This window comes from Martes martes (assembly GCF_963455335.1).
Source record: "Martes martes genome assembly, chromosome: 2".
NCBI classification, from domain to species: Eukaryota; Metazoa; Chordata; class Mammalia; order Carnivora; family Mustelidae; genus Martes; species Martes martes.
Genome location: NC_137889.1, coordinates 47,086,053 through 47,111,454, shown reverse-complemented (window position 1 = coordinate 47,111,454; position 25,402 = coordinate 47,086,053). Strand labels below are relative to the sequence as shown.

The following is a 25,402-nucleotide window of genomic DNA, read 5'->3' as shown; positions in this document are numbered from 1 at the left end:
AATAACACTAGTCTGTCATTTTAGTGGGGGCCTCCTTAAGACAGCCCATCATAATCCAAACCAATATCTCAAATGGTAAGGGCTTTGAAGGGCACGTCATTTTGAGGGAGAATGATCCTTAAATCACAACATGTTGGTAGCTAACTACGTCAGCTTCTAAAAACTAGGCTTAAGTGTCATAGAGGTGCTTAATGTGTTAGCTATCCAAACTGGGCATTTAAAAAATAGAAACAGATTGCCACCAAAGGGCACTGACACAGGAGTCAGAACCATCGGTACAGCTTCCCCCCCCATTGTGTCCAGGGATCCTGGGCAAGTCACTCTATGTCTCTGGGTCCATGTTCCTCAACAGCAAAAGTGGGTAATTTAGACCAGAAAGTCTGTACATTCCCTCTGGCTTGAACATTCTGTGGCTTTATGATTTTAATGTGGAGCAGTAGTAAAAAGACAGTATGTATTTTCTTTTTTTTAAAGATTTACTTATTTATTTGAAAGCGAGAAATCAGGAGGAGGGGCAGAAGTGGAGGGAGAGAGAATCCCAAGCAGACTCCCTGTTGAGCACAGAGCCAGACTCAGGGCTCAATCCCAAGACCTGAGATCATGACCTAAGCTGAAATCAAGAGTCAGATGCTCAACTGACTGAGCCACCCAGGTGCCCCAAGACAGTATTTACCAGGCTTCCTGGTCACTACTAGCTTGCTTCCATGAACAGTATCAGAGTCTGGGGATGAGTAGATGACCCAGGCTGGTGCTGGACCAAGAAGGATTCTGCTTGAAATATGTAACTACTAGTTCTGTCCAAGTTTATTTAATTTGATGGAAGTAATGATGTAAAAATTTTCAGAGCTCTCATTTAAAAAAAAAATTAAGTGGCTAAGCTAGTTGGTCACTTCCTATCTTTGGACAGCAATGTATTCACCTGTAGAAAAAGGGAAGGGGATGAAAGCTGTGGTTCTCAATGTCTCTTCCAGCGCTGTGACTTCAAGGCAGGTTTTTGTCAAGCTAGAGAGAATGTCCTTGAACCAAGTACCGGGTCATCAGGTCAACCTCAGAAACTGGTGTTCACCCTACTATTTCTTCTCAGAACCATTATGTGTATGTTGGGGTGGGGGGAGGCAGTCTGTCTCCTCCAGAACATGCTTTTGGCAAGGATGAAATCCTAGCTCTTACTAAGTATGTGGACCTTGACGGAGTCACTGGATGGTTTGAGCCTAAGGCTCCCCATATGTAAAACAGGGATAGCTACTTATTTTGCTTACCATAATACTCTCTAGTTCCATCCAACTCAGTGCAAGTGGCAAGATTTCATTCTTTTTTATGGTTGAGTAATATTCCATTATATATATATGATATATATATAATGTGATTGTGATGTATATGTGTGTGTGTATATATATACATATATATGTGTGTATATATCTGTGTATATATACACATATATGTGTATGTGTGGTGTGTGTGTATATATATATGTGTGTATATATATACACACACACACACACATACACATATATATATACACATACCACATCTTCTTTATCCATTTATTTGGGCTGTTTCCATAGTTCAGCTATTGTAAACATTGTCCCTATAAACATTGGGGTGGGTGTATCCCCTGGAATTCATATTTTTTAATTAATTTAATTTTAATTAAAAATTATTTATTTTTAAAATTTTAATTTAATTTGATTTAATTAATTTTAAAATTAATTAATTTTAATTTTTTTAATTTTTTTTTAATTCTTTGGGTAAATACCTTCTAATGTGATTGCTGGATCAGGACAGTTCTATTTTTAAGTTTTAAAGAAACCTCCACACTGTTTTCCAGAGTGGCTGCCCCACTTTGCATTCCCACCAACGGTGCATGAAGGTTTCCCCACATTCTCGCCAACACCTGTTGTTTCTTGTGCTGTTGATTTTAGTCATCCTGACAGGTGTGAGGTGGTATCTCATTGTAGTTTTGACTTATATTTCCCAGATGATGAGTGAAATGTTGAGCATCTTTTCATGTGTCTGTTAGCTAGCTGTATGTCTTCTTCAGAAAAAAATGTCTATTCATTTCTTCTGCCTTTTTTTAACTGGGTTATTCGTTTTTTGGGTGTCGAGCTTTGTAAGTACTTAATATATTTCGGATACTGACCCTTTATCAAATACGTCATTTGCAAATATCTTCTCTCATTCTGCAGGTCGCCCTTTAGTTTTGTTGATTGTTTCCATCACTGTGAAGAAGCTTTTTATCTCGATGAAGTCCAAATAGTTCATTTTTGCTTTTGTTTCCCTTGCCTCAGGAGACATATCTAGTAACAAGTAGATATGACTGATGTCAAAGACGTTACTGCTGTGTTCTCTTTTGTAATTTTAATGGTTGAATCACTAAATTGTACACCTGAAACATACTACACTGCGTGTTAACTAGAATTTAAATAAAAACTTTAAAAAACCAACACGGATAGCTAGAGGTAAAATTGTAAACGTGCCCAGAGTTGAGCGAAAATGCCTAGGTTTTCAAGCATTATTTTCCATAATCCTTGGGGGCACAAGGAAAGATAACCGCGGTGTCGCAACACATTGAGACAGACCAGCGGCGACTGGCGGTAACCAAGCCACACCACCCGTTACTTCTGTAATACCACTGTCACTTTCCGCACTCACCCACAGCTCGGCACTCCACGCCACTCATCCCGGCTCAGGCCCCGCCCCCAGAGCCGCGCTCCACCCGCCCCCCCCCCAGCGTGCGCGCTCCCTGCGCCGGCGGTGACGCGCACGGGCCGGGGCCGGGGCGGCGGCGCGGCTCCCGGAAAGGAGCGGAGCCTCCAGGAAGCCGGTACCGTGTCGCCGCTGCCACCACCGCGCTGCGGTGGCCGGGATGCCCTCCGCTCACAGTTTCCCGCTGCCGGGAGCGCCGGACGCCGAATGGGGTGCTGCCGAGCAGGTGAGGCGGCCTTCCAGGCGCGGACGAGAGGAGGGTGGGGAAGCGGCCGGCAGAGCTGGGACGGTTGAAGTGTGGGGCCCGGCGGGGCGGCGAGGGCCGCGGACGAACCCCTCTGTCCGGGGAGCCCTCCCTGCGCCTGCTGGCGGTCACCCCGGCGTCCGCGCCGACCCCCGCCGCCCGGGCCGCGCGGCCACATCCGGGCGCCCGGGCGGTCAGCCCCCGTGACCCCGGGTGGCAGGTGCTCTCCCCCAGCCCCTAGCGAGAGAAACTGGCCTGGTGCTGTCGCGCCTGCTCCAGTGACCACGCTGGATTTTCTCTCTCTCACACGCAGTGTGGGCGGATCTGGCCCCTACTGGGGAGGACCTGGCCGCGGAGAGGGGATGCTGCACCGACTGCTTCTTGCCTGCCGCCTTGTCCCTAACATTGGTACTTTTCAGCCTTGGTTTTGCTTTGCTCTGTTTTTACTAAGTTTTATGCTTTAGACTGCTCCTTGGAAGAACGGAACTATTCGGGCAATAAAGTGATAGAGCAGTTTCTCAAACTTGAATAATGCGTGGACATCTTTTAAGGACACAGTTCTCTTTGTGTAGAGTATGTCCCAGAACTTACAAGGGTCCCCAGACCCTAGTTAGGTAAACACTGGTGCAGAGCATTTTCAGAGAGCATTTATCACTATTAGGGAAGAAAAGAGGTGCTTTACAGTTCTGGAACTTCAATGCTAGAGGATAAACTAGGAATTACTAAAGAATTCTAAATTAGAGATCCCTAGTTTGATTTCACAGGGCAGCATTTAACCTGTCTTGCTTTGTGTAATGAAATTTTTCCAGCCTTGGAGGCTTAAAAGAATTATATTCTTTGTGTTATTTTGTATTTGATATTACAATTACAATTACAATATTACAATTACAATTACTTGTCTTTGTGTTAGGTTTATTCAGTTGGACACATTAGTGCATTTTTAGAATGGGGTACATAAGGGGTTTACTGTTTACCTTGACATTGATCACTTGTGTCTGTTACATATTGTAATCTATGATTTACATTCTTCCAGGTATAATAGGAAGGCCTGACCTCAACTCCTGTGTCTGTAGTCTAGAAAGAAAGGGGAAAAAAGGTGATCTAAGGATTTATATTCTGTACATATTTATTTAGCATGTTTATTTAAAATAAACTACACTTGGGGCACCTGGCTGACTCAGTCAATAGAGCATGAGACTCTTGATTTCTGGGTCAGCAGTTTAAGCCCCATGCTGGGCACAAAACCTACTAAAATAAATAAAATAAAACAAATTACACTTGAATAAAGAGAAGATTCAGAATGTGGGAAAACATTAGAAAGTAAAACAGGTTAAATCTTGTCAAAGAAAAATATTGGACCAGTGCTTTGAAAGAAGTGTAATATTGAGAGTAGGACATGCTGGGAGAAGTAATATTAGTAAAGGCCAGAGGCAAGAATTAAAAGAGTGTATGTGGGCAACAAGAGACCCACCTCACTACAGCAGGGAGATGTTATCTGGGGCTAAGGAGAGAAGTTGATAAAATTAGATGGGGCCATTTTATGGATGTTAAGTTTTCAGATGCCACACAGGGAAGTTGGTGTTGACCCATAGGCTCCAGAAGTTTCTTAAGCTGATGATATTTTGAAGGCAGCATTTTACACAGGTGTTTCTGAAATGTGGCTTTCAGAGTTAAGGCAAAAGCTAGATGATCTGCCTAGAGTCTGTCTTGAGGTAGTGATGTCTGCTGTGGTGATTTTAGATGTGTGAACTGATACAGATGTGTGTTTGAAAAAGACTTGACAGGACCTAATGAATGATATAATATGTAGACACACGGATAAGTAGGATTCAAGGTTAAGAACCAGGTGACCCTGGTCAGTAGTGATATCCCTCTTAGGCCTAGAAAATTTGGAAAGTGGTCTTAGTTTCTGCCAAAAGATTGTGACCCCCAGATTTGGACTAAAGAAGTTGTAGTAACAGGATGTCAGTAAGCTAGGATGTAGAATAGGAACTTGAGGAAATTCCAGATTTCAGAAATTGCAGAGGTGATTTAAAATAGAGACCAGAATTTTGCAAATGAATAGTGAGAGGTAGAAAGAGGTTTGATTAAGACTTGTTATTGAAAAATAGAATTTTTTAAAATAAATATTGGAGAAAATGTAGATCATAAATGCAACTATGTGCATTCTTCTCAAAACAAAGAATGAATTAGTTATTTTGATGTCTTTCCCCACAACCTAGTGAGACACAACATCCTGGACTCACTCTTCCAAGGCATTTGTTTCTTTTTCTTTTTCTTTTTAAGATTTATTTATGAGTGAGCGAGAGGGAGAGAAACACATGTGCTCGTGAATAGGGGAGGGGCAGAGTGAGAGAATCTCCAGCAGACCCCGCCAAGCACGAAGCCCGCTGCAGGGCTCCATCCCGCCATCCATGAGATCATGACCTTAGCCCAAACCAAGACTTGGACACTCAAACTACTGAGCCACCCAGGCACCCTGACAGGGTTCAGAAAAAGAACCCATTCTTTTTCTTGTTTTTTAAGATTTTGTGTTATTTATTTGACAGAGAACAGAAGTGGGGGGAGCAGCAGGGAGAGGGAGAAGCAGGCTCCCCGCTGAGCAGAGATCCTGGATCATAACTTGAGCCAAAGGCAGACACTTAACCAACTGAACCATCCGGGTTCCCCCCACCCCACAGTTGTTTCTTTACAAAGTTCTGCCCAAGTATTTGTGGGCTCCTTTGATTGTTAAAGGTTCTCTTGTAATCCTGTGATATTTATATCATTCTTTTCTTCGTGTCATCTTACCTTTTCTTACTCAGAGGTCTAGCTCTCCTAGAGTCTGGTTTGTCTATGATTGTGTTTTCTTGTGACTTGAGAATATGCTAATGTCTCTCTCATTGTATGCTGCATTTTTCACCAGAAGAGCCCTTTCACTTTGCAATTGATTGATATTGTTTTCACTGTTTTCTTTAGGACTAACAGTGAGAAACTGACAGACATTTAACCATGACCCTATGGACTTCTCGGTACTACAGAATGTTCAGCTAAGGAGGGCCTCCCCACTAGCTGAAATCATGAGTCTGTGCATCTCGCTGGTGGTAGGTCAAACACAGTTTAGGCCTTTTAAAAACATGGCAGTTTTATGTAACACTAGAGTTTGCCTAAACTCTAAAACAGAGTTTCCTAAACTCTGGTGCCAAGATTCTTAGCCACAAATCCAATTGGAGTTTACATTTTGAGATCAAATTACCATATTGCTGACTGCTGGGTAATAGTCATACTTTTTGTCCTAAATAAAAGTAATTACTTCAGCAGTTTATAAGCTGTCCTATTTTCCTCTCTCTTTAAACATAGATTGTGTCACATACAAAAATATCTATTTATCCTTTTTGTTAAAATCCTCACGTATCTCAAAAAAAGTTCTAAGACAAACACCAGATTAAATAACGTTTACCAAGTTTGCTGTGATCATTAGAAACAGTGCAACTTCCCTGAAATATGTTCTCTTTTCCCTTCTCCCACTGAAAGTGTACCTCTCACCCCCAAGAATCTTTTCCTGTTCTCCAGCCTTCATTGTGCTCTTCTCTGAACTGTTACAGCAGGAGTCAGGATAATTTAACATTGCCTTCTGTTATCTTTGTGATTATTTTATGGGTATTAGAATTTTCTCTGTAACCAGTCTGCACAGTCCTTGAAATCTGGAGTCAGGTTTGTTAATCCTCTGCACCCTTCGTATCCCCTCCAAATTCACATCGTTGAATCATTAAAGGTCTTTTTCCCCCCTAGTACCTTGACTTTAAGCTGTTAACCAAAACGTTCTTTTCTTTTGTTCTTAGTTCAGCTATCACGTGATTATCGATTTTTTTAAATGTTCAGATTCGAATTCCCATGTCATGGTTTTTAAGTTAGACTTTCTTGATACATCCAGAAGAGGATTTGATGCTGGAAACTGGAGCGATCGGTTGAAGGTTATTTGCTTATTTGGTTAATTTCCAATTATCCTTGTGCATTTTTCTATTTCAGTCTTTCTCTTATTTATTTACAAGAACATTTTATATGTCAGGGATGTTTATCTTTTGTTATGTGTTTCAAGTAATTTTCCCAAGCCTTGTATTTGGGAAAGGATTTTCTTAAAAACGCACAGAAGTTTTAAACTCATATGGTCTGTTTTCTTGCATTTATGGATTGAGACATTGATGTCAGTTGTAGAAAAACCTTACTCATTCTGAGTTGGGTACATTTTCATTTTATATTTTTATGTGTATTTTTAACATTTAAAATTTTGAACCATTGGAATTCTCATAAAAGTTGTGATGTAGTAATCTCACCATATTCAAATGCTAAAAGATAGCTGCTTTATAAAAACACATTAAAATTCATTTAAACAGCTCAGGAACTGACATTTTTTTTCTTTTTTGTGTAAACTTTTAAGTCACAAATATTGTTTGTCCCAAGTTTTGGGTACATGGTATGATATGGTTACCATATTGAAACCTGAACAAATTAAAGTGATTTTTCCTGTTTTGTCAAGTGGGCATTATTAGTACTTTTTACTCTAATATCTGTGTGTGTGTGTGTGTGTGTGTGTGTGTGTGTGTGTGTATTTTATCCCCTCTACTGCGTTATAAATTAATTTCAGGGCTGGGTCCATACCTGGTTCATCTTTACTTCTCCCATTCCCAGCCATCCAGGAAGCAGACAACACTTGTGTGACAGGCACTGGTCACTGGGAAAACAGAAGAATAAGAGGCTGCCGCTGCCAATGAGAGGCTTGCCATGTAATGAGAAAGTCAACCTCAAGTATACTACAATAGCCCACTAATGTGCTGGGCAAATGCTCTGGGGGATGTGAGGACTGGGGACGCCTTCACAGAGGAATCAGGCCTGACTTGTGTCGCAGGGAATACATGGGAACACCAACAGACGGACCTGAAAGAGAGAGGCATTCTAAAAAGGCGGAGGAATGTGGGGCATTTCAGCGACTCGCTGCTTGTGTTTAGTATGGCTAAAGCAGAGGGTACATACCTGTCTAGTCTGTCAGGATAGGACTAGAAAGACAGGGGCAAGATCAGTGCTGTCTGATGCAGAAGCTGCATGTGCCTCTTGAGCACTTGAAATGTGGCCGTTGCAGCTCAGGAACCACATTTTTCATCTTAATTACTGTAAATAGCCACACATGGCAGTGGCTACCCTATTGAAAGGCACAAGACTAGACTGGGAGAGCCCTCCTTTACCATCCTAAGGAGTTAGGACTTCTTCCTGAGTGGGAGAGAAAAGAGGTGGGGAAGAAAATGGGGTACCTGGGTGGCTCAGTTAGTTAAGCATCTGACTTTTGATTACAGCCCAAGTTATGATCTCAGGGTTGTGAGATCGAGCCCCACGTCAGTGCATTCTGCTAGTCCCTCTCCGTCTGCACCTCCCCCTGTTCATGCGTGCTCTCTCTTTCTCTCTCTCTCTCTTCCAAATAAATAAATAAAATCTTTAAAAAAAAAGGAAGGAAGGAAAAAAGTATGGGAGGTGGGGAGGTGTCAGGATTCCCAGTTGTTTTGGAAAGATCACTCTGGTGTATAAGTTCTTAACCTTTTTGGGTCCCAGCCAACTTTTTGACAGGCACTTTCCTGGGGTTTTTTGGTACTGGGAATGCAGCAGTCAATCAAGCCAACAAAAATCCAGCCTGTTGTGGAACTTGACCCATGAGCAAGAAAAATGGAAACAAATGTGCACACACTATGTTAGAGGCAAGGACGAGAGTGGGGTTCTCATGCTGGAATCTTAGCTTTTTTGTATGTAATCATCTTCTGTTAGCTGCATGACCTTGGGCAAGTTACTTAACCTCTCTGCCTCTCCTGTAAAGTGTTATACAAATAGTGCCTACCTTGTGGGTCATTAAGAGGAATAAATTAATATTTGTAAGTAAGCAGGGCCTGGCACATAATAAACTCTATATAACTATTTAATGAATAAGTAAAAGCTGAGGGAAAAAATAAAAGAGGTGGGTGAAGAGGACAGCTTGATAGATGGATTGGGTGATCAGGAAAGGCCTCACTGAGAAAGTGACACTGAGTGAAGACATGGGGGCAGTGAGAAAGTGAGTCACCCGGATGATTTCTAAGCAGAGGGAGCAGCACGTTCAGAGGCCAGGACACCAGAATGGCTGGTGTGGAGTGAAAAGGGAGAGCAGACGATGAGATCAGAGCAGTGACAGGTGACGAAGTCGTATGGAGTCAGAGTAAAGCCTTCAGCACCTACTCTAAGAGCAGTGGGAGCCACTGGAGGTTCAAGCACGAGAGTAACGGGATCATAGGCCTGAGCAGGGACGGGGTGAGTGTCAACTTCAGCTGAAGAATCTGTGCCTAGGGGTCTTGGATGAAGGATTGGAGAGCCACTGGGTTGACACTATAGGTAGGAGACTAACTTGTTAGTCTGGGCAAGAGATGAGAAAAGGAACAGATTTTAGATGAAGTGAGGTTTTAAAAAAAGGAAGGAGGAAAAATAAATAAATAAACAAACAAATGGAAGGTGGAATCTGCTAGAAACTGGCTGTGGAAGGTGAAGGAGAACAAGGGGTCAGGCCTGACTCCCTTGTTTCTGGTGTAAGCAGCTTGGAGGAATTGAGACTGCGACTGCAGGGCGGGCAGGTTAAGGGAGAAGGGAGTGAGGATTGCAGCACAAGCGGTGGTTTTAGAACTGTTTTTCATGGGCAGGTGCCGTGTTCAGCTGGAGGTATCAGTAAGTGCTTGAAGATCTCTGTAGCTGTAGCTCGGAAGAGAAGCCAGGGATGGAAAAAGAAGTTTTTGAGCAATCTGCAGACTGAAGCTGTCAATGAGGTTGAGCAGGAGCAGAGCTCAGAGTTGGGGGAGAATGGAGCCAAGCCAGGAGGAAATCTGGGACACGGCGAAGCAGCCAGGCCTTTAGGAAGGAGACCTGGGAAGTGTCCTGAGAAGTCGCTGCTCAAGGGCTAGGAAGCCGGCAAGGGGAGATGGCTGTCTTGAGAGGCCTGGAAGAGATAAAGCCACAAAACCAAGGAATGGATCCAGTAGGTCAGAAGGAGGCCCTGGCTGCCAGCCCCTGCTAGCCCTTGTTTTCCCTGCAAGTTGGAGCCTAGGGGCTGGAGGAGTACGAGGCCTGGGGAAGCACCAGAGTGGATTAGGAGCATGGGACCTTGTGTGGTACCTTGTGCATAAGCTGATCTCTCTTCTAGGAGTCCCTATTTCAGATTCCCTTTCAGTGAAGCATTCTACTTACCACCTACTGTCTGGCGCCACCCCGAGTCTTCCTTAATTCAGTACCTATTTGATGAGCTGGTATTTTGGGGTCACTGATTGGCTTTTAGGTAGAGAGCACTAACTAGTGCCAGACTGTTGCCGTCTCTTGACTTAGGCCTACATCCCTGACAGCATGAAATCGACTTAGAAGTAGGGTGCTCAGGGGCGCCTGGGTGGCTCAGTGGGTTAAGCCGCTGCCTTCGGCTCAGGTCATGATCTCGGGGTCCTGGGATCGAGTCCCACATCGGGCTCTCTGCTCAGCAGGGAGCCTGCTTCCCTCTCTCTCTCTCTGCCTGCCTCTCTGTCTACTGTGATCTCTCTCTGTCAAATAAATAAATAAAATCTTTAAAAAAAAAAAAAAAAAAAAAAGAAGTAGGGTGCTCAGAATAGGCCCTTCCAACAGCTTCAGTGCAAGGTTCATGTACCAGATTATGTGTGGTTGGATTTAAACCCATACTTGATAAAAGAACGTAGATGTCTTCTTGGATTGTGCCATCTTTGTGACTTTTCTCACTTTCTGGAACAGGAGGTCTCTAACTCCGGGAGTACCCCATTATTTCTGTAATGGTATGTGAGGACTGACTCCTAGAACGTCACCTGGCCTCGGACCCGTCAGCATGGGGAGGTAAGTGATGGTGTCTCATCACCAGTACTTGTAAAACCTGAGGCTCTGGTGCCACAGAGACAGATCTTGAAAGGAAAAAAAGCAAAACAAAAAACTAAATTGCAAGTGAGAAGTGTTCAAAGTTATGCTACGCTTATGTTTCACAGCTCTGTTCTTCCAGGCCGCCCTGGGGCGCCTATTATAGAGAGTGGTCATGCCAGGTGGATTCTGCAGGGGTTGGGGTAGCTTACTGTGAAGGGCAGGTGTTGGAATCTGTGAGGGGTTGTACTAAGCACGGGATAACTGTCCGGAAGCCTCGGAGGAGTGGGCAGGGGATGGCGCACTCTGTGGAGTGGCCCAAGGACCCTCATGGAGACTAGACACTGCAGGTGGAGGACCTTTGGGTTAGCAGGATGGCTCCCCCTTCTGCGACTTATTTTAGTCTAGGAAGCACTCTTTAAAGGGAAGAGTATAGAAATTAACCACAAAACATTTATTCTAAAAGTAGCAAGCTTTTCTTCAGCCTAATAATGATCTCTTATTCCTGACATACATGGAGAAGAGAAGTGTTTATTTGCAAAAATGGCTCAGAAATAATTTTTAAAACACAGGACATACAAAACTCATTTATTGACTGTATTATGCAGATATTGTTAAAGATACTGTTTTTTCTCCCATTTTGTCACTCAGTCATCAGGGAGAAATTTGCCTTGGGATTCAGTGTTAAGAAAATCTTCCTCCTCCTGATCTGTTTATATGTTTCTAATCTAATGGACAAGGTTTTGGCTCCTAGGCCACCTTTATAGGTCTGTCTTATTACATGCATTTCCTTGTTCTGAATTGTTTTTTTGGTTTCATTATCCTTAAACCTGCGTTCATTGTAGATTTATATATTTATGGTATTGAACTTCTACTTGTCTCTGATTTTTTTGTTTGTTTTTGAAACAAAGCAGGGAACAAATAATCTACACAATATTGTCAAGAAAGGTGGAAAAACACAGAAATGTGATAACCATCAGGGTGTAATTTTCATTCATGTAGTTTTATAATAATGAGTAAAATAGCAAAATAGCAACAGGGAAGGTGCTGGCGTACAGATACCTCCCAGCGGGAAAACGGGTGGCTTGACTCAAATGTTAACCATGAGATCAGTTTAGGCAAGCTGAGGCCTCTTTGGAGCAGATTGCTTTAAAATCTGGTTGTTGGTTGTTTTTTGTTTTTCGTTTTTTTGAATTTTAGGATCGGCATCTCCTGTCTTTTTCCTGCTTCCTGGCATTTTAGCATCTCTCCAGTGGGGTGCCCTCGAATTCTGAATACCAATTTACGCCAGATTATTGTTATTAGCATCCTAGCTGCTGCTGTTTCGCTTTTATACTTTTCTGTTGTTATAATCCGAAATAAGTATGGGCGACTATCCAGAGACAAGAAGTTTCACAGGTAAGAGAAGAAAACATTTCTAGATGGGATGCTTCATGTTACAGCTTCAGGACTTTGGGGATTAGGTTGGAATTGAAGGAGCATGTGGCTGCAGGAAACAGAATCTGTATAGAATACAGTGTGGCAGGAAAAATTAAACTGTCAGAAGCTGTTTAATCATTAACCACCAAATCCACATAGTAAGAGGATTTAAACATAAGCTTCTCCTGTGATATCTTCTAAGCTGATTTTTCAGTTAATGTCAATAGTTTAGGAATAGTTTTGGTTCTCAGAACTTGTTTGAACTTCTTAAAAGGAGTAATGACTGTGTATCTGGTTTAGATTATCTTTATCACCATCACTCGGTTCTGTTTTAACTCTTTAATCATTTGGCCATTGTAAAAATGCAGTTATGGATCAGCTCAGAATTCATAGACTTGGTGTTTGTTTATTGCATTTGTTGTGTTCAGATTCAGGATGATAGTCTCTGTTTCAGTAAAAGCATATGTTCGTTTTTCTGAACAAGGTACTTGGCACGAGTTACTGACATTGAAGCTACAGACACCAATAACCCCAATGTGAACTATGGTATCGTGGTGGACTGTGGTAGCAGTGGGTCTCGAATATTCGTCTATTGCTGGCCAAGGCACAATGGCAATCCTCATGATCTGTTGGATATCAGACAAATGAGGGATAAAAACCGAAAGCCAGTGGTTATGAAAATAAAACCCGGTATGTAAAAGATAAATATCTGATTGGTAACCAGGTTCTGTCCTTTATTCTCTGTGAGGTCTTTCATGTCCTTCTCTGCCTCTCCCCGTAGTCATCACCCTGGTCCAGAGCTCACTCCAGGGCATGATTGTTTCACTTTCTTTCCCCTCTTCTGTCTGTCCCACGTGAGGCGACTACTCCTTGATAAAATATACAAAACCATGTCTTTCTTGTGTCTCCTGCAGCATTTATCACAGTGCCTTACTCATGTCTCTACTCAGGTGTTTGCTAGTTGACATTAATTATGGAGGGATTTTTTTTTCCTATTTGTTAGCCATCGGTCACTATCCCTAAAAACAGGGTAATTTCCGATAACTCATGGATATCGGTAGTCTAATACATTGGTACATATTTCTCTTTTTTCCCCTCATTTTTAAAAAGTGCCCCAATGTATTTCTTTTTTTTTTTTTTTAAGATTGTATTGTATTTATTTATTTATTAGAGAGAGAGGGGGAGAGAGAGAGCGCGCGCAGGTGGAGGGAGGGGCAGAGGGCGAGAGAAAATCTCAAGCAGATTCTGTGCTGAGTGCAGAGGAGCCCTGAGATCATGACCTGACCAAGAGTCATACGCTTAACCGACTGACCCACGTGCCCCAGTGCCCCCCCAATGTATTTCTGATCATCTAGATTATTTAATAAGAGTGACTGTAGAACTTAGAAGAGCCAATGTTGTTATGTCCAGTTTTTAAAGGTATCACTAAGTCAGTGTGTTGTGTAAAAATTGGCATTTGCCTTTTCCATTAAATAATTTAAAGCCGTAGTTCTCAACTTTTTTCTGTATGTACAGTTTCCATAGGCATCGCCCTTCTGTCAGAAGTATTAGGAATGAAAGGTGTCCAGGAGTACCTTGCAATAGGCATTTTATGTCGTGATAGTTGATAATCACTGATTTAAACAGTGTACCACAGGGGTTCCTGGCTGGCTTATTTGGAAGAGCATGTGACTCTTAATCTCAGCTCACCCCACGTTGGATGTAGAGATTACTAAAACAATAAAATAAACTTAAAAAAATAAAACACTGGACCACAGATCTTAATAGAGATTCAGCACTTTTATATCATCTTGCTAGTGTGTTAAATAGTAAAATATTAAACCCAAACAATCCCAGGAATTTGTCTTGTAAAATATTAGAGAATGTTGATAAAAATTAATTATCTTAGCTTATTCTCTTCTACTTCAAATACATAAATGTAAAGGAATTTCAGTTTTAATGATAAAATACCTTTCCTCATAAATGACATTGACTCATAAATTTACTCAAATGACATTCCTCATAATGGCATTGACTGTGGGTTCTTTGAGCCCCCCCCCATTCTTCATTGAATAATTTAGGCCCCACTTCCTTCTTCAGGAAACCCTTAACAAGGTGAGTGGTCACCAGCATATTGCCTCAAAATCCAAAACCTCTACCTTGTTTCTTAGGTTAAAGAGAGGGAATTTAATCTGAGTCTCTCATATAAGCGTTATTTTAATATCAAAGTAAATTTCCATGAACAATGATCATTTTTTTTCTCTAAGTCTTAATGAATGATTGTGAATTTTTAGTTTTCTGTTATCCCATTCCTTGAATTTTGATGTATTCCTAATCTAGAAACATTTTCAGGGTTAAAGTAATGCTGATCAAATAAAAAATTCACCAGAAGATTGAAAAATAAAGCTCTATAAAGCACATTGCATTTCAGCTAGCTTCACATATTAGGTTCCATCAGCGATTAAACTGCTCACATGAAATAAGATAAAACCTGTCATGCCTTGCAGTTGTCCTTTGGGACATCATAGGCTTAACATGGTTCTTTCTGATGCTACAGAAAGTATTTGAAGTAGAAATTCGAGTACCTTTTTATAGCTCTTCTTGGTCCTGAAGCAGGGACTCTCATGTATAGCATTTCAGCAAAGCTCTAGAAATTTCCTTACTTAATAGATTCTGGATCAGTTGGGGCTTGGTGTCTGTTGAAACAGCATTGTAGGAGGAGTTAAAAAAAAAAAAAAAAAAGATCTGTCTTTTAGTCTGTTTTCTGCTGACTGCTCTGACATATCACTTAAATCTTTCTGGATCCAGAGTTTCCTAATCTGTGAAATGAGAAATTTGGGGACTTCTAAAATTTGAAGTCAGGAAGTTACTCTTTGCATAGGGAATGATCGAGGGATCGCCAAGACTGGAGCAGAGCCTGTGTTGCATCAGGCTGCCAGAAGAGTTGAGGAGAAATGAAATAATGTGAGAGGAACCAGGGAGATGCGATCAGGGACACCCAGAACTCATATTGAGGGAGGGAGAGGGATTTATCCAGAATCCTGGCTTGGGCTGCTGGCTGGTTAGTGATGGTGGTCACTGAGGTAGGTAACAAGCAGTAAGTGGAAGTTCGATTCAGGTTTGTACATGTGTGTGTGTTGAGTTTGGGGTCTGTAAGGACCAGCATCTGGCCATGTCTAGGGGACAGTTCCCACATGCTGATCTGGAGGTTGGGAACATGATCTGGTGGCTACTGGTGAGATTTGGAGAACTGAGACACAAAGGTGATGGTGGCAGCCAAAGAGAGTGAGTGAACTTGCCTGAACAAAGTGGAAACATGTTCTGGAGGGCAGGCTCGTGAGCTCATGTGCTATTGATCCCAGGGTCTGACACATAGTAGTTGTGCAATCAGGTCTCAGTTTCTTGGAGACTGAGAAGAGAGGGTAAGACTGAACATTTAGTACCACGTAAGGAAGAGAGGCTGTGAAGGTTGTTGCTAGAGGGATAGGGAAAAACTAGGGGAGTGTGGTGTAGAGCCAGAATTTCTCTCAAATATGCCCCGTTTAAGAAACATAACATATTAATTAACTACTTATTAACAGAAGCGCTCTTTTTTCTGTAGGCATTTCAGAATTTGCTACCTCTCCAGAGAAAGTCAGTGATTACATTTCTCCACTCTTGAACTTTGCTGCAGAGCATGTACCACGGGCAAAACACAAAGAGACGCCTCTCTACATTCTCTGCACAGCTGGAATGAGAATTCTTCCTGAAAGGTGATCTTCCACGTGGGGCCAGGGCAGGGCAGGCCCTAAGGGTGGGGGAGGTGGGGGGTGGGGGAGAGAGTGGGGTGGGCCATGGTGGTGGTGTATTCCCCACCTCCCCTCCTGTCCTTTTTCCTTCTCTTCCTCCTCGTCCATTATCATCACCAAAAGGAAGACAGTAAAAATTCTTTGTTCAAATTTGGTATAGAGCCTGAACTATTCCATTAGCCAGAATGCACCAAAAATCTTCTCATGTATTTGATTATAATTATAGTGAACTACGAAGTAAACAGTAAACTGTAACCTATAAAGTGGTCATATTAAAAAAAACCTGATTTTCTATGTTATTAATTTAAGGATTACAGTTGTAGTTTCACATCTGGGAATCACAGAATTCACTCAACTCATGAGATTCCTTCCTAAAATAGTTTTAGTCAGTGAATTACTTTGGCTTTAAAATTTACTGTTTTCGTACAGGACATACCAGAGCCATAGTTTTTGTTTTGTTGTGGTTTTTTTTCTCTTTTTAAAACAGAAATGTAGGGGCGCCTGGGTGGCTCAGTGGGTTAAGCCTCTGCCTTCGGCTCAGGTCACGGTCTCAGGGTCCTGGGATCAAGCCCCACATCGGGCTGTCTGCTCAGCAGGGAGCCTGCTTCCCTTCCTCTCTGCCTGCTGCTCTGCCTATTTGTGATATGTCTGTCTGTCTGTCTGTCTGTCTCTCTCTGTTAAATAAATAAATAAAATCTTAAAAAAAAAAAAAAAAAAACCAGAAATGTAGGCTCCATTTTGATGTGTCAATTTTGGGGTTGTCTTCCAGCCAGCAGAAAGCCATCCTGGAGGACCTCCTGACTGATATCCCGGTGCACTTTGACTTCTTGTTTTCTGACTCTCATGCAGAAGTCATTTCAGGGAAACAAGAAGGTTGGTATATTGGTCTTCAACTTGAAATTTGGGAAGTTATTCCTTTAAATCCTCCCCATTTTTTCCCCCAGTGTACGCTTTATTAAATTACTTTTACTATCTTAAAATTCAGGAAATCATAGCTTGAAATATTATTTTTAAATGGCAAAGTTAGTTTGTTATATGAGTGGCCTTTATTCTCCAAACATTAAGCCATTAAAAAAATAACTTAGTTTGTCTTTACCACACTTAGGAAACATACATTGGATTCATTTGGATAGGAAAGGTTTGTGTTCCTTGCTTAAGGTATACACCTTTTTGTAATTATGATAATTACTGTGTTATTGGCACTTCTGTCAATTTATTTGCTACAAAGGGGAAATTCTTGACTTTGATACACTGGGAAAATATTAGTTCTGCTTTCAAGTAAGTGATTCTACTTGAGAATGAAGTGACAGATCAGTGGGATATTATTTGGGGGCGAGTTTGCTAGAAAGGAAGACCAAAAGCACCTATTTCAAAATCATCTATCATTTGGGCAAATACCTCCTCTGGGAAGGACATTGTAGAAAATACAAACTGGGTGAAATTCAAATACTGCCACTGAGCTGTTCACAGACAAGTGAGGTACACAGTTAGCAGCCACATGAGATAAGAGTGTTAGGTGCCATAAGGAAGGTAAGCAAGAAGTACCATGGGAGTTTGCAAAAGGGAGTTTTGCTTTGTTTTTTCCTTGCTAGGGACATCGTAGAGCAAGTGACAGTTTAAACTGTGCCCCAGGAGATAACTAGCTATAAGCGTGCCAGAGCCTGGTAAGGGTAGGGCTCTGAGAGAAGGATAGGAAGTACATTCCAAGCAGAAGAAATTATTTGAGTCAGCATAGGTTAGAAAAGCTGCACTGTGGACAGAGGAACAAAAATAGTTTGAGTGGCATATGGCCCTTTTGAAAAGTGGTAGTAAGATGAAAAGTTGGACAGGTCTTGGTGATGTCCATGTCGTGGCAGCGTGAGTTGTTCCTTTTTTCCCTCCCTTTTGATTTAAAACTAATCAGACAACTATAACCCAGAGAAAGCAACTCTGCATAGGACACTCAACAGATCCACCCATCTGAAAATGGGTGGCTTGAACCTCAGAGGAGGCCATGGAGCCAGGCAAGTGGCGGCAGGGGCAGCAGGGGACCAACACGATTTTTCTAGCTGAGGAGGCAGAGGGTGAAGGTGGTGAGTGAGGGGTTTACCCAACAGTGCGTGCCAGCTGATCTCTCTGAGCAGAGATCGCGGTGACTGAGAGGGAAAGGAAAAGGGAAGAAGGCTCAGAGAATTGAAGGGATGTGTTTCCTGCTCTCTGCCCCAGGGTTCTGGCAAGAGGTTCACCCATGGACCTCTGGGTCCCCCACCCTCACTTAAGGATCCCCTACCAGGCTGTGGTAGCCCCAAGTACTAAACAGTTCACGAACTCTGTGATCATCCTTTTTTTTTTTTTTTTAAGTTATCAACCTTGTTAGAACCAAAGTAAATTGTTAGAACCAAAGTTAAAAAAGCCTTCCCTAATAAGAAAGGTGTCCATGACTTGAAATGCAGCAGAAAGAGCACTTTTTATCAAACACTGAAAAATCATATTAATATGGTATCACAAAAAGAACATGGCAGTTTTCCAGTAATTGAGCCCAAAGACAGAATATTTAAATCTAACTGATAAAGAATTTAAAATACTATTATAAAGAAATTCAGTGAGCTAATACAGTGATCTCCAGAATAAAATTAATGAAAAGAAGGAGTACTTTACCAAAGAGATTAAACTTCTAAAAAAACCAAACATTCTGGAGCTGAGGAAGTCAATACATGAGATGAGGAATGCACTAGAATGCATTGGAAATAGAGCAGATGGAGGAAAGAATAAGCAAGCTTGAGGATAGGAATATAAAAATGGTTCCCGTAAAAGAGGAGCAAGAACTAAGGTTTTTAAAAAGTGAAGAAACCCTGTGAAAACTATCAGACTCCTTTAGCAGAACCAACATAAGATTAGAGGGTATCCCAGAAGGAGAAGAGAGCATATTTAAAGAGGTAATAGAGAACTTCCCAAATCCAGGGAAGGAACTGGGTTCTTTCTGGTCTATGAAGCTAACAGACCACTTTATTTATCTCAGTGCAAAAAGACCTTCTCTGAGACACATTACATTAAAACTGTCAAAAGTCAGTGATAAATTATTTTGAAGGAAACTAGGAGGAAAAAAGACAGTAACCTACAAAAGAAGTTCCGTCAGTATCAGTGTATTTCTCAGTGGAAGCTCTACAGGTCGGGAGAGAGTGGAATGATACTTTAAAGTATTGAAAAATACAAATTGCCAGCTGAGAATACTCTATCTGACAAAGTTATCCTTTGGATATAAAGGTGAAATAAAGGCTTTCCCAGACAAACAGAAGCTAAGGGAGTTCACCACCCCCAAACAACTTACAAGAAATGTTGAAAGGAGCTTTTCAAGCTGGAATGAAAAGAGGAAGGTACACAAAATCTGATTAAGGTGATAAATAGAAAAACTAACGTTTTTAGAATAGTATATTAGGGGCACCTGGGTGGCTCAATGGGTTAAGCCTCTGCCTTCGGCTCAGGTCATGATCTCAGGGTCCTGGGATCGAGCCCCGTATCAGGCTCTCTGCTCAGCAGGGAGCCTGCTTCCCCCCTCTCTGCCTGCCTCTCTGCCTACTTGTGATCTCTGTCTGTCAAATAAATAAATAAAATCTTAAAAAAATAGTATATTAAACAAGTATAAAGGTTAAAGGAAAAAGAGCATTAAAAGTAAATATAGCTACTATAACTTGGTCACAACATCACAACATAAAAAGATAACTTGTGACATCAAAAATATAAAAGGGGAAGAGTAAAAGGGGATAGAAACTTTATAGGTGAACAAAGATAAATTGCTATCAGTAGAAAAATGATTTCTACCTATGAGATGTTTTATGTCAACCACAAAGCAAACATCAGAGCAGAGAGACACAAAACATTAAAAAAAGGGGAACACTAAGCAAACTGTGGAAACCTTGGAGGACCACAAACTTACAAGGGTAAAGGAAGGAAGAAAACAAGGGAGAGACAAAATAACCAGAAGGCAAAACATAAAATGGCAGTAGTAAATCCTTACAGATCAGTAATCACTCTAAATGTAAACAAATTGAATTTACCAATCAAAAGTCACAGAATGGCTGGATAGATTTAAAAAAACAAGACCCAACTATATGCCACCTATAGGAGACTCGTTTCAGCTCTAAGACACAGATAGACTTTTCCAAGCAAATGGAAACCAAAAGAAGGCAAGCATAGCCATATATATATACCAGACAAAATAGACTGGAAAGCTAAAAGGGTAATGAGATAAAGCAGGTCATTTTATGATGATAAACAGGCCAGTACATCAAGAAGAACATAAGTATATATGCTCCCAACACCCAAACATTGAGATATATTAAGCAAATACTAACAGGTCTTAAAGGAGAAATAGAGAACAATACAATAATAGCTGGGAACTTCGGAATACCGCTATCACAATGGATGAATCACCCAAACAAAATCAGCAAGGCAAAATATTGGAATTGAACCACATGTTAGCGCAAATGTACTTAACAGATGTATACAGGACATCCCATCCAATAGCAGCAGAATATACATCTTTTCAAGTCTACATGGAACATTCTCCAGGTTAGATCATATGACGAGATACAGAGGAAGGCTTAGCAAGTTTAGGAAGATTGAAGTCATGGCAGCCATCATTTCTGAAAACAATGGCATGAAACTAGAAACTAACAAGAGGAAGGTGAGAAAATCTACAAATACGTGGAAAAGAAACAGCATACTTCTAAACCAGTGGGTCAAAGAAGAATTCAAAAGGAAATAATTATTTCAAAACAAATGAAAATGGAAATAGAACATAGCAAATATTGCAGAATGTAGCAAGAGCAGTTCTGAGGAGAAAATTTACAGCAATAGAAGCATATATTGAGAAATTAGATCTCAAATAAACAGTACAACATTACATCTCAAGTAACTAGAAGAACAAATGAGGCCCAAAGTTAGCAGAAGGAAGGAAATAATAAAGAGCAGAGTGGAAATAAAATAATCATGTGATCATCACAAAAAAGCATTGTAGAAAAAGCACTTGACAAAATATAACATCTTTTCGTGACAAAAATTCTTAACACTGGGTATAGAAGAAACAACATAATAAAAACCACATATAACAAACGCACAGCTAACAGTAGACTCAGCGGAGAGAAATTGAAAGCATTTCCTTTAAGATCGGGAATAAGACAAGGATACCTGCTCTCATCGCCCCTGTTCAATATGGTACTGGAAGTCTTAGCTAGAGTAACTAGGCAAGACAAAGAAAAGACATCCAGATCAGAAAGGAAAAAGTAAAACTGTCATTTTCTACTGATAATATGATCTTATTTATAGAAAAACCTAAAGAGTCCATCAAAGAGCTGTCAGTCATTGAATTAATCAACAGTTTTAGTAAAGAGGCAAGATAGAAAACCAACATACAGAAATCAGTTGCATTCCTTTACCCTAAGGATGAAGCATCTGAAAAAGAAATAAAACTATCTCATTCACAATGGTATCAAGTTTTTAGTATATGTGCTGCCGAAGCGAGCACCACAATGGTATCAAGTTTTTGATAAGAATAAAATAAGAATAAACTTAAGCAAGGAAGTGGAAGATCTTTACAATAAAAACTGCAAGACTTGACTGAAAGAAATGGAAGAAGACAAATTGAAAGACAACCCATGTTCCTGGACTGGAAGAATTAATTTTGTTAAAATTGGCATACTAGTCAAAGCCATCTACAGATTTTTTTTAAGGACTTTATTCATTTATTTGACAGAGAGAGATCACAAGTAGGCAGAGAGGCAGGCAGAGAGAGAGGAGGAAACAGGCTCCCTGCTGAGCAGAGAGCCCGACTTGGGGCTTGATCCCAGGACCCTGGGATCAGGACCTGAGCAGAAGGCAGAGGCTTTAACACACTGAGCCACCCAGGCGCCCCGCCATCTACAGATTTAATGCAGCCCCCATCGAAATACCAAAAGCATTTTTCACAGAAACAGAAGAAACAATCCTAAAATTTGTGTGGATCACAAAAGACCCCAATAGCCAAAACAATCATGAGAAAAAAGAGCAAAGCTGGAGGTATCATGCTTCAGTTTCAAACCATTCTACAAAGCAATGTTAATAGAAACAATATGGTACCGGCATAAAAAAAAAGGACACATCAATCAGTGGAACAGAATAGAGAACCCAGGACTAAATCCCAGCATATATTGCCAACTAATACCCAGTAAGGGATCCAAGAACACCCAGTGGGGGAAGGGTAGTCTCTTCAACAAATGGTGCTGGGAAAACTGAGGAAACACATGCTAAACAATGAAATTAGACCCTTGTCTCCTACCACTTGCAAAACTTAATTCAAAAAGGATCAGAGTTAAACATGAAACCTGATATCATAAACTCTTAGAAGAAAACATAGGGAGGAAGCTCATCAGTATTAGTCATGGCAATGATTTTTTGGACATGACACCCAACAGCACAAATAACAAAAGCAAAAACCAACAAATAGGACTAAATCAAACTCAAAAGCATCTACACAGTAAAACAAACAATTAACAAAATGAAAAACAACCTACAGAATAGGAGAAAATTTTTGTAAGCTGTATATTGGCCAAGGGGTTAGTATCCAAAATATATAAAGATCTCATATGACTTATTAAATTAAGACACAATTTGATTAAAAACTAAACGGACATGGGGCGCCTGGGTGGCTCAGTCAGTTGAGCATCAGACTCTTGGTTTCAGCTCAGGTCATGATCTTAGGTCGTGATCTCGGAATGTGAGATGGAGCCCCACATCGGGCTCTGTGCTCAGCAGGGAGTCTGCTTGAGAGTCTCCCTCTCCCTCTCTTCCTCCCCCCATGCTTGCTCACTCACTCTCAAATAAATAAATCTTTAAAACAAAAAAAAACTAAATAGACATTTTCCAAAAAGGACAGCAAAATGGCCAACGGCACATAAAAAGATGCTCAGCATCTTTAATCGTCAAGGAAATGCAAAGCAAAACCATAGTGAGATTTTATCTCATACCTGTTAGAATGGCTGTCATTGAGAAGACAAGGTAGCAGGTGCTGGCAAGAATGTGGTGAAAAGACCTTATACGTTGTAAGTGGGAGTGTAAATTGGTCCAGGCACTACAGAGAACAATATGGAGGTTCCTCAAAAAATTGGTTGGGTGTACCATACAATCCGGTAATTACATTTCCAGGTATATACCCAAAGAAAATGAAAACAGGATTTCAACAGGATGTCTGCACTCCCATATTTATCGCAGTGTAGTTACAAGAACCAAGATAGAGAAACAACCCAAGGGTCCATCAATGGATGAACGGTTAAAAAAGATGTAGTACATATACACAATGGAATATTATTCAGCCATGAGAAAGGAGGCTATCCTGCCATTGGTGACAAGACAGATGGACCTTGAGCACATGATCCTAAGTGAGATAAGTCCTATGGAGAAAGACAGTACCGTTTGATGTTGCTTACTTGTGGAATCTGAAAAAGTCAAACCTATGAAAAAAATGGAATAAAATGGTGGTCACCAGGGAATGGGGGTTGATAAGATGGATGGTGTTTAAAGGTGCAAACTTGGAATGAGTAAGAAGCCATAGAGTTCTAGTGGACAGTACAATGAGTATAGGCAGTAATACTGTATGTAATGTGGCAAGGGCAATCATAACAGGGTGTATAGACCTATCAAAGTAATACAATGTACACCTTAAAGTTACACAATGTTACATGTCTGATTTATTCAAGAAAAACAAAAAGTTTTTATCCAAGAGGTCTTGGGTTGTCAGGCTTTGGGGTTTGGCCTTTGTTCTGGAGGTCAGGCCAATAGCAGAGAATAGCATGGGTTGGAGTGGGGGAGGAGGACAGGAAGATTGACTAGGTCTCTGTAACAGCTTAAATCAAGGTGGAAATGAAGTTGGTAAAGACTGGATAGAGGAAAAGTAGAAGGGGAATGAGGCTTGGCAACTGAGTGAAAGCAAGGGATGAAGGAACTGGAAGAGTCAGAGTTAATTTGTTTTTTCAAGCTTGCAGTTGATAGGCTTAACTTCTTGAAGTAAAAACTCCATTATTTCAAAAAAGTTCCAAATGAAAGCTGGCATTGAGGGAATTCTATTTTTACCCATGTAAATGATAGGAATTATACATTTTAAAGTTGAGAGTTCTTGGAAAGCCAGTAGGAGAATACAAAATACACTATCGGGGATGCTTTATTTCAGATAATGTGTTCACAGGTTGTCAGGGAGTAAAGTAAATGAGTTGTTTGTGCTAATTGCATGGATAAGAGTTATAAAAAGTATCTTAGAACTTTATCCTTCTTATCTTCCCCCTGTGAAATGTCTGTAGGTGTGTATGCTTGGATTGGCATTAATTTTGTCCTTGGACGATTCGAGCATATTGAGGATGGTAAGTATCATGTTTCCAACCAACTTGTCTGACTGGAAATGAGGCTGTTCTGTCTAATCCCAAAGGATAAAAAGGGGGCTAGGTTTTGTTTTTTAAAGATTTTATTTACTTGAGGGCACCTGGGTAGTTCAGTGGGTTAAAGCCTCTGCCTTCGGCTCGGGTCATGATTTCAGGGTCCTGGGATCGAGTCCCGCATCGGGCTCTCTGCTCAGCGGGGAGCCTGCTTCCCACCCCCACTGCCTGCCTCTCTGCCTACTTGTGATCTCTCTCTGTCAAATAAATAAATAAATAATCTTTAAAAAAAAACAAAACGATTTTATTTATTTGAGACAGCATGAGTGGGGGACAGAGGGAGTGGAAGGAGCAGACTTCCTGCTGAGCAGGGAGCCTGATGTGGGACTCTATCCCAGGACCCTGGTATCATGACCTGAGCTGAAGGCAGACACGCTTAACCGACTGAGCCACCCAGGCACCCCCAGGAGCCAAGTTTTGTGACACAGCTAAGTGGGTAGGAGTAGAGAGAGGAGCTGCTCTTTCCTACTATGAACTTGACTATAGGTGGGAGGAGTAGACTGAGTTTGCTAAGAGTACCATGGAAACAAGGGGACTCATGAGAGGATCCCCATTTTCCAGGTTGGTTCTGTTCCAACGGATATTTCTTGTTATTTGCAGATGAGGAGGCAGTTGTGGAGGTTAACATTCCTGGTAGTGAAAGCAAGGAAGCTATTCTCCGTAAAAGGACAGCCGGTATTCTGGACATGGGCGGCGTGTCGACTCAGATAGCGTACGAAGTTCCCAAAACTGTAAGCTTTGCCTCCTCACAGCAGGTTACTATCCGTACAAATTTTCTTCTGTTTGGTTTGGTTTTCCTTTAACATGTCTCCATCCATTTTTGTCTTGTTTTCTGAGTCTGAACACATCTTTACTATGCTTGCTGAGGCCCTACCTTCCCAACCCAGGAGAACGGAGTCAGGAGAAAGCCACGCAAACCTCCGCTAAGCCGTTTG

General features: G+C 41.2%; 1 protein-coding gene across 1 annotated transcript in view; it reads left to right on the top strand.

Annotated features, from left to right (window-relative positions):
* The first annotated feature begins 2,759 nt into the window (after nt 1-2,759).
* Nucleotides 2,760-25,402, top strand: part of ENTPD4 (ectonucleoside triphosphate diphosphohydrolase 4) — a 36,662-nt gene continuing 14,019 nt past the window's right edge. The window contains exons 1-8 of the mRNA XM_080795246.1: nt 2,760-2,932; nt 10,727-10,825; nt 12,044-12,241; nt 12,747-12,952; nt 15,843-15,993; nt 16,799-16,902; nt 24,336-24,395; nt 25,068-25,222. Coding sequence (XP_080651372.1) covers nt 10,818-10,825; nt 12,044-12,241; nt 12,747-12,952; nt 15,843-15,993; nt 16,799-16,902; nt 24,336-24,395; nt 25,068-25,222 — 882 coding nt within the window. The 5' untranslated portion in view covers nt 2,760-2,932; nt 10,727-10,817. The remainder of the gene's footprint in view (nt 2,933-10,726; nt 10,826-12,043; nt 12,242-12,746; nt 12,953-15,842; nt 15,994-16,798; nt 16,903-24,335; nt 24,396-25,067; nt 25,223-25,402) is intronic.